Raw genomic sequence first — 9,395 nt, 5'->3', positions numbered from 1 at the left:
GGTGGTGACAGAAAATTACTTTTTTTAGGTTTTGATGTGCTGCTCCAACCACGTTGATTATATCCAACTCAGATTTAATCAAGAACACCTTAACAAGTGGGTGATGCTATATTTTGAAGATTGTGACGGTTTGTCGCAGGGCATTGACGTGAGAGTGCGGCAAAGGACCGCGGCCCCACAAAACGACATATTTAGCATTAACTTTTGTGTACAAGTTCGTGTCGGCATGAAATTTCACATGTGTGTGACAGGTCCTGGCCTGAACGTATGATATTAATTTCGTTGATGGGCGTGGTCAAGCCATTTGGCCACGCCCATCAACGAAATTTAAACAGCAGCCCCCCCGCCACGTTTCGCTGATGTGCACGAAAGTCAGGACAGGCGTGTATCACACCCAGACGCACAAAAAAGTCTCTTGGACTTATAGGCCAAACCTGACAGGAAGTTTGCCATTTTGAATTTCCTGATCATTTTGCTGTTTCACTTGTTTTGCATTTTAACGAACTCCTCCTAGAGGAAGAATCAGAACGGCTTCAAATTTGCTGGCTACCTTCTGGACTACACTCTCATCAAAAGTTATCAAAAGCTTTTGGTCAAGTTGAAGGGCGTGGCCATAGTTTGGTGGCAAATTTTGATGTTTTGCCATAAATTTAACTTTTTAATTCTTTGCTATAACTTATGTATAGATAGTTAAATTTGCACCAAACTTCAGATGTCTGATAATAGTCCGACCCTGAACACACCTATATGAAAATATTCCATAATTCTCATAGCGCCCCCTGCTGGCGACAGGAAATGTCATGATTTACTGTTTGAGGTCCTGCTCCCACCACATTGACCATATCAAACTCCAATCTGGTCTGAAAAGCCTTAAGACCATGATGATGCTACATCATGAAGATCAGGACGTCTCGTGAAACGGCGTGACCCTGGCGGCGTGGCGAAGGTTTGATAACTGGACTGTACATGGTCTGATCTGCCTGAAACTTCAAATGTTTGTTAAGAGTCTGGGTCTGAACATATGGTATGAGTTTCGTCCATGTCTGTGGCCAAATGGCGTGGCCACGCCCATTAATGTGTTTCACCAAAACACAGGAAGTGGCTTTAGCCTCCCTGTACTTGGTCAAAACTGGCTGAAACTTTACATGTTCATTAACAGTCCCAGTCTGAACATGTGATATGAGTTTTGTCCATGGGCGTGGCCAAATGGCTAGACCACGCCCTTTGACGTGCGGCGCCGCAAATAGTGAGTTTCGCCGATGTTCAGAAAATTGGTACACATATGTATCACAGGGAGATAAACAAAAAAGTCTCTTGGACCCATAGGCTAAAGTCAACAGGAAGTCTGCAATTTTGAATTTCGTGCTCAATTTTGGCGTTTTCCACATGACCTATTTTAACTAATTCCTCCTACAAAAATGTTTCAATTGACTTCAAAACTTGAGTGGACCATCTAGACAAGTGTGTGATTAAAACTTATTAAAAGATTTGGTCAGCATTAAACACTGTGGCTGTGGCGTGGCGCTGAATTTTGGCGTTTCGCCATGAAACAGGAAATTGCTATAAGTTTAGTGTAAATTGTCCAATCTGCATCAAACTTAACATGTGGGATAATAGACATGCCCTGAACAAGTGTACATAATACTGGGAGCAGGAAACACATTGAATTCCTTACAAAAGAAAATGTCTGAGGACTTTGACACAGAAGAGGAACATCATTTATTTGCTGTGCCACTTGGGCTACAGCTTGTGTTCCCGCTTCAACTGTGCTGCACGCGCTTCCAGTCTGAGAGGCTACAGTTTACAATTGAGCTGAAAACATGGTGTACATGGTGTCTTTTTGGGTTATATTTAACTGTCACCTCTTACAGACACTTGAATCACACCACATGAGCGGTACGGAGACATTTTGTGGGTTATTTGAGTTCTTTGATTTACATGTACCAGCTTTGGTGTATTTAGTGTATTGTACACTTGAGGTCTTCACCCGTCCTCACGTCGGCACGGGGGCAGGCGGGTGTCGAGCGCAGTTTGGTTTTCGGAGTGAACAGTGGCTTCGGGGCGACATCCGACGGTCGCTGCGACACGAAGCCTCTCCGACCGGGACGGGTCCGGCCGGCGGGCGGCGATGGCCGGCCCCCCCGAGTGGCACGGGGGTGCGAGGGCCCGATCACAGCTGCTTGCAGCTTTAATTCATTTTGTTGCTCTATGAAGTTAAGTTTGAACAATACTTTGAACTTTTTTGAATGCATTAAATAAATGAATCTGATGTTTGAAATGATGAGAAATTCAGCGCCCAAAAGTTTTAATGTGAAACCCAACACATCAAGATTATATGGCATTATTGACCTTTAGCCTGTAAATTAAGTGTTCATCTCCATGTTTACATGTTTTCATTTATTCAGCTTAAATTTGCAGACAATTTTATGCGTGATGGACAAGCAGGGCAGTTATTAAAGTTTAAGTGGGAGAACACTGATGGAAAAATAGGGTAATTATATTTTGTGTATGAGGGAGAGTTTGTGGTATGATTTGCACATTATGGAGCTTACCTGCACTTGAGGACTCAGATGTATCGCTCAACAACTGACCTCGTGGCGGTGTGGATGGTGTTATACCGCTGTTCCTGCTCCGTCCTCGTAGTCATGATGGGTGTCATCAGCCAGCATTTGAGTGGGTAGCCACTGTTGCCAGGGAACAGCCCGTTTACTCTGCCTGCCTCAAAGTCCTGGCACAAGGCACTCTCCCGGAGGATGTGAGCATCGTGGGTAGATCCCTGGCCATCTTGCCACCAAATCATTGATGGAGTGGTATCCCTTGCAGTTGAAATACAGATACTAATGTTTAGATGGAGCCAGGATCTGTATGTGAGCTCCGTCGATGCAGCCTATGACGCCATGGATGCCAGAGGCCTGGCAGAATTGCTGTTTTATCACCGTCGTCTCTGCTTCATTGTGGAGGTGGACATACCAGGCAAGATAGTGGTTCAATGCCAGTGACACCCTGTGAATGGTCCAATAAGGTGGTAGACTTGTGGATGCAGATCATGTCTCCAACTGTGTTTTGAAAACTACTGTTTGCATAGAAACAAAGTGCCATTAACAGCTGCAGTGTAGGAGAGGAGGCTGTAAATCTGGTGACAGCTCTTCAGTAAGTTCAAACAGATCTTTCCTGCAGGACCAAAACCTCTCAATCAGCTCCTCGTTATTGTATAAGTCCAATGGATGTCCAAAAGCCCGCTCACAGTACAGCTGATAAATGAGGCGTGCCATTGAGTTAGAAGTTGCAGTTACTACGGCTGTCTTCACTTAAGACCAGTTGGTGCATCCTGTCCCTGGACCCTGACCTGGACCTGATCACACAAACTAGGGGTGTCCCGATCCAATATTGATATCAGATATCGGTCCGAAATCAGCCAAAAAACGGGTATCGGATTTTATCGGACTGCATCTAAAATCTCCGATATAAGCGCTCCGATAAGCCGTCCATTTTCCGCTCCAGCACTTCTGTCCATAGGAGACTCTGGCTGCTGACTATTGTTCTCTGTTTGAGTGACATCACTTGATCAAGACTTTTCTAACATTCCACACTACAAAATAAGTAATAAAAGTTTGTATGATTGGTGCTTATATCATATCAGATCAATATTGGTATCGTATCGGAAGTGAAAAAGTTGTATCGGGACATCGCTAAACACAAACTGTTCTGAGAACAGAGGGATTAAATGTTGCACTGTGCCTTTAAATGAGACAGTGGACAGTGGAGGTGTACACTCTGAAACCAGCTGAGGTCTGTGGGGACGGCAGCTGTTGAGGTCCAGGTCTAAATATAGAGCAGGTTAATGAAGTGGTTCAACATGAGGTCTGTGTCCCTGCAGGGGTCGGAGCCATGACCTGGTCCCCATTAGCCTGCGGTCTGCTGACAGGAAAGTACAACGAGGGCGTCCCCGAGAGGTCCAGAGCCGCCATGAAGGTCTGAGACACACACACTGAGACACACACACTGAGACACACACACTGAGACACACACACTGAGACACACACACACTGAGACACACATTCACACTGGATAATAATCAGCGGTGCACAAACATCTGTCTACAGGCCTGCAGGATGAGAGACCATCTGTTACCATGGTGATCAATACACTGTGTGTGTGTGTGTGTGTGTGTGTGTGTGTGTGTGTGTGTGTGTACAGGGATATGCGTGGCTGAAGGAGCGCCTCAGCAGTGATGAGGGGAAGAAGCAGCTCAGTAAAATCAAAGAGCTCCACCTACTGGCCGACAGATTGAAGTGCACTGCTGCCCAGCTCGCTATAGGTACACCTGTCTGTCTGTACACCTGTCTGTCTGTACACCTGTCTGTCTGTCTGTCTGTCTGTCTGTCAATTTATAAATATAGAATTTACAGTTTAAGAGTCACCAGATATTTACATTGTGTGTGGTGGTGACCTCTAGTGGCCATAATGATTATTACAGTATAGAGAGCAAGACAGACAGGAAGTTTTGGGATTTAATTAAATCAATGATCCAAATCTTTGTTCTACTGTTATACAGAAAGGTTAAATATAATGTGATTTGGTAATATTATTAGAAATATAGAGGTTATGTATTTTCATAACACACTGATGCCTGATGCCCACACACATACACAGATGAGGATGAAATTATTAGCCCCCTATGAAAATTTCATTTTTTAAAAAGTATTTCCCAAGTTCTCTTTAACAGAGCAACGAATTTTTAACACAGCTTTTCTAAACATCCTAGTTTTATTTTTTGATGCTTATGTTTTAGTGTCGTTGTGTTGGAAGTCAAAGCGACGACTCTGATCCAGTTTTGCTGCTGACTGCTTGAGGTTTTCTTTCCTTCCACCTTGATGAGATTCTCAGTTCCAGACTCATCTTCACAGAGTAACAGTCCCACCATGTCTCACTGTGAGGACGCTGGTCTTTGGGTTCGACGCCTCTCCCTTCTTTCTCCAAACATAACCAACGTCTCTGTGGACAAAGAGCTCTAGTTTCATCTCATCTGTCCAAAGGACACACTTCCATTCTGCAGAATCTGTCTCCAGTTTGTCCTCAGCACACTTCAGTCTGTCTTGAAGGCGTCTCTGAGGTCTGAAACCTCAGTCTACCACCTTTAGATAAATCTCTCACTAGTTTTCTTTGCAGAGTCTGAAATCTTTGGCTTCCTTCCTCTGCCAGGTTTGTTCTGTACTGTGTGACTCTCTTTGAATTTCTTGATGAGAAACTCCACTTCTTGACTCTTGGAAACGCTGTGATAACTTTGTACATCCTCCTCCTGCTTTGTGAGCATCAACAATTTTTTTTCTCAAGACTAAACTGATTTCTTTTGTTTTTTTTTGTCTACTGAAGTTTTTATACTGTGTAAATGTGAAGATAACCCTCAGTCCTAACTTGATTTTACAATCTTTGAGCATTACAAACTTAAAGCTCATCACCACACAGCAGTGGTTTGCACTATGTCTCAATAATAGTCAATTCTTAAAGTGATAGTTCACCCAAAAATGAAATTTCACTCAGTATCTCCTCCCCCCTGTGCTGATCAGAGGATGTGTGAAGATCTCGAGTTCACAAAACACTCCTGGAGCTTCAGCAGAAAACAGCATTGCAGCCAAATCCAGTACAATTGAAGTGAATGGTGACCAGTTTTAAAAATGTAAAAAAAAGAACACAAACACCCTGAATGTTTCCATACTGCTCGTGTGGTGTAATTCAAGTGTCCATAAGCTGAAACCATGTTTTTAGCCTAAATGTCAAATGTAGCCTCTCAGACCAGATCCTTGTGCACACGCCTGAAGTGGGTACACAGGCTTTCATCAAGAAATGATGTTCAGCATGTAAACACAGATGTGAAGGTACCGTGAGATCTGGTACATCTTGTGTCACGCTGCTTTGGCGAGAGCCAAGCAGTATGGAGACATTTTGTGTTGTTTTTTTCTTACATTTTAAAACTGGTCACCGGCTCTCTTGGTTTAACCACTTGGCATGGGTCCCATCCATCAGTACAGGCATTCATGGAGGGCAGTTAGTTCCTTGAGCCAGTAGGTGTGGATCATGTCAGGGTCTGGTGCAGTCCAGCTCTTCATATCTGATCCTCTTTCTGCCATTGTTCTGGTTACTGATCCTTGTTCTGGGAGATTTCTGTGGTCGGCTCTTAGATCAATTAGTGGCTGAGCATTGTTGTTATGTGATGACTCCTTCTCCCAGATGCCTTTCCAGTACTGTTCAGTCTCGGCCCTGGGCAGATCTGCCCTCATGTTATTACCTTACCACTGAGAGTACACTTTAGATGGTTCAATGAAGAACATCCTATTTATTCTCCTGGCTTCTGCTTCTCCCGTGTATCTCTTCAGTTGGGTAGAGACAGCTGTGAGCCTTTGCTTGGCAGTTTCCAGTTCCTCTGGTATGGGCAGTTTGTTGTACTTTCTAGGTACCTCCTTGTTCCCTACACCTTTCTATAGCTCTGATAGTTGACTCATTTCTCTCCATGTTGCCTTGATTGTAGCTCCAACCTCCTCCTTCTCCATTGAGGGTAATGTTCTTTGTGGCTTATGCTGTTCATCTTGTAGCCAAGCATCTCAAGGATCACTGTTACTGTGGTGTAGATCAGCTGATTGGTCTCGGTTATTGTCCTGGTAGGGATGGTTCATAGTGCTGCATTCACATCTTCTAGCTTGTTGGGGCTTGGTAACCAACCCTGGGGTGTAGGGGTGATGATAACATCCCCCCTCCTACCTGTTGTCCTGGCTCCCCCTTGCTGTAGCATAATTGTTGTACCTCATCGGTCACTAGTTGTGATAGCAGTCCCTGCTTGCGGATGTTGGACCACTGGGCTAGAAGTTGTTTCTTTGTTAGTGTAGATGATGGGTTTCAAAGTTTTCAAATACACCACATCTTCTGCATGTAACCTTTCTCACTGGGGTAATTTGTATAGTAGCCTTCCAACAGATCCAAGTTCTCTGCTCTACTCCACCTATGTATTTCTATGTATTTCTATGTATTTCTATGTATTTCTATGTATTTCTCACCAAATATTTATATAGTGACAAAAACTAAGTGCTGATAAATAAACATAAACATTATTACATCAATCTTCTGAAGGTCAATCTTTAGTTTCTGTAATTATAAAGTTTTGATTTATGAATTTCAACAGAACATCCTGTTTTTTTCTGTCTCTCTGTCTGTCTCTTAGCGTGGTGTCTTCGCAGTGAAGGTGTCAGCTCAGTTCTTCTTGGAGTTTCCAACACAGAACAGCTGCTGGAGAACCTTGGTTCTCTCAGGGTAACACTGACAGACTGGTTCTGACAAACCTCCTGAATTATGAACATTGAACTTATTGTTTGTTGTTTACATCACAATAAAAAAAACATGCAGGTTACATGACACTGACCTCTGAACATCCAATCACATGTCTGGATTTATTAAACCACAGTGGGAGCGTCCAGGTTGACATTCTCTTCTGATCTTTCAGGTTCTGACTCAGCTGACTCCACCCCTCATTGCAGAGATGGACGCGTTGCTTGGCAACAAGCCGCGAAGTGGCAAGAAAGAGGCAAGGAGCTGAGGAGAAGGAAGAAACTGAAAACTTTTAAGAAAAGATGGCTGACAGGAGGACCAACGATGGAGAGAATAAATGAGAGACAGACAAGTGGAATGATCGATTACATTTATTCTTCAGGGACGCAGACCAGTGTCTTCATCTTCATCTTTGTCACGACAGAGACTTCAGAAATATATAAAAAAATATATTTATTCTTATATTAATCTAACACTGCAGTGCAGAGCCTCATGTCGGCAGAGTCCATGTTAGCCTCACTCTCACACCGACGTTACGACAACGGCTGCAACGAAGGGAAGAATTCAGCACAACAGTTAGAAAATTAAAATAGGAAGAGATTCATTTTTATTGTGTAGACGTGTCTGTGATTGAACCGACAGACAGTGTTTAATTATCCCGTTACGCTCAAATGCATCACATATTTCTGTTTCATTTGAGTTCTTTAAAAGGTTTTGTTTTTTTTTCATTGGTCAGACTGCATGTCAGAGGGCTGACAGCCAATCATATTCATCCTTAGTGTGGACATACGGAGGCCTATTACAGTCAACAAGAAAACACAGACGAGCGAACGTAACATTCATGGAAGAATAGAAATAAGATTAGAAATATGTTTTTGAATAACATTTTCTATTTTTATTTTTAAAATTCTTAATTTCAAAAAAGATAATTTTATTTTATAAAAACATATTTTGTTGGTACGTCACTAAATGTTCTCGACTTGAGGCAAAATTAATGTAAGTAATTAAAACAAGGAAATGAAAAACGTGTGAAATATTTCATCAAGACTTTCAACTTTACAATTAAATAAATGACATATCAAGTTTTGTGGTGCAGATATTTATGCCACACCAGAGAAAGAAAAACGGATCAGTGTCAAGTTATAAGGTGAGAAGAAGTTTGTATGTTATTATAATGTTATAACAGAAACTTTTCTTATGAGAATACAACAACTTAAAATATTTATCATTATAGCTTGTCATGTTATAACATGATACTGATCTTTGTACAAAACCAAACAGGAAGTTGCTTGTTTTCTCTTCAAAATTTATGAACATGCAAATTTAGATTCAGGATGTTCACATTTTTCAATAGCGAAATATTTTCACAGCTAAAGTAAAAATTAGATTAAAAAACAAAACGACATCATGGTTATTTTCTAAGTAGTACTTTTTTTTTTTTTTTTTAAGATTTTTTGTTCCTTATCATTCCTAAAGTTTCTTTTTTTTTCTTCTTCTTTTTGGCAGAAATGGGCTTCCATAGAACCAAATAACATTAAGCTCTGGATTATCTAACAGCTGCTAAAACAAAGTCATGATTATAACTTGAAGTGAACAGTTTTACTGTCAGGATTGTGAGACTCAAACGGGCATCTATTAATAACAGTTTATAACATATCTAAAAACATAACAATGTTAAAAATATGACATAAGGTTTCAAAAAGATATCAAAATTACAACTAATTAGTTTTAGTTTTATCATCAATCATCTATTTTTAAGAACTCAGACTAAAAGTTTTCTTCTTTTCTTCTTACTTTTTTTTTTATTTTGCAGAAATGGGCTTCAAAATAAGAGTCTGCAGTTTGCCAAGATAACTTAATCCAAGATTGAATAAATTCAATCAATCATCATGTTTTTTAGCCTGGACTTAATTCTCCAAGTGAAAGTAAGTAAATATTAAAATACTAAAGGTGAAGATTTTTACTTTTTTATGACATTGAAGAATAACTCACTTTACATTTTTCATTTAACTTTGCTTTGTAAGTCTAAATTTTGATCTGCTAAATCAAAATTAAAATTCTATATTCATCATGTCATT

The 9,395-nt window shown here is 41.1% G+C and overlaps 1 protein-coding gene across 1 annotated transcript in view; it reads left to right on the top strand.

The window, feature by feature from the left end:
- LOC146305068 (voltage-gated potassium channel subunit beta-3-like) overlaps positions 1-7,712 on the top strand; it is a 32,388-nt gene extending 24,676 nt beyond the window's left edge. Inside the window, exons 11-14 of the mRNA XM_084712528.1 lie at positions 3,878-3,972; positions 4,198-4,318; positions 7,214-7,302; positions 7,493-7,712. Of these exons, the coding sequence (XP_084568654.1) occupies positions 3,878-3,972; positions 4,198-4,318; positions 7,214-7,302; positions 7,493-7,585 (398 nt within the window). The 3' untranslated portion in view covers positions 7,586-7,712. The remainder of the gene's footprint in view (positions 1-3,877; positions 3,973-4,197; positions 4,319-7,213; positions 7,303-7,492) is intronic.
- The last annotated feature ends 1,683 nt before the right edge of the window (positions 7,713-9,395 follow it).

This window comes from Lutjanus erythropterus, chromosome 23 (genome assembly GCF_056507025.1).
Source record: "Lutjanus erythropterus isolate fLutEry1 chromosome 23, fLutEry1.hap2, whole genome shotgun sequence".
NCBI classification, from domain to species: Eukaryota; Metazoa; Chordata; class Actinopteri; order Lutjaniformes; family Lutjanidae; genus Lutjanus; species Lutjanus erythropterus.
This window is presented reverse-complemented; position numbering and strand designations above follow the sequence as displayed.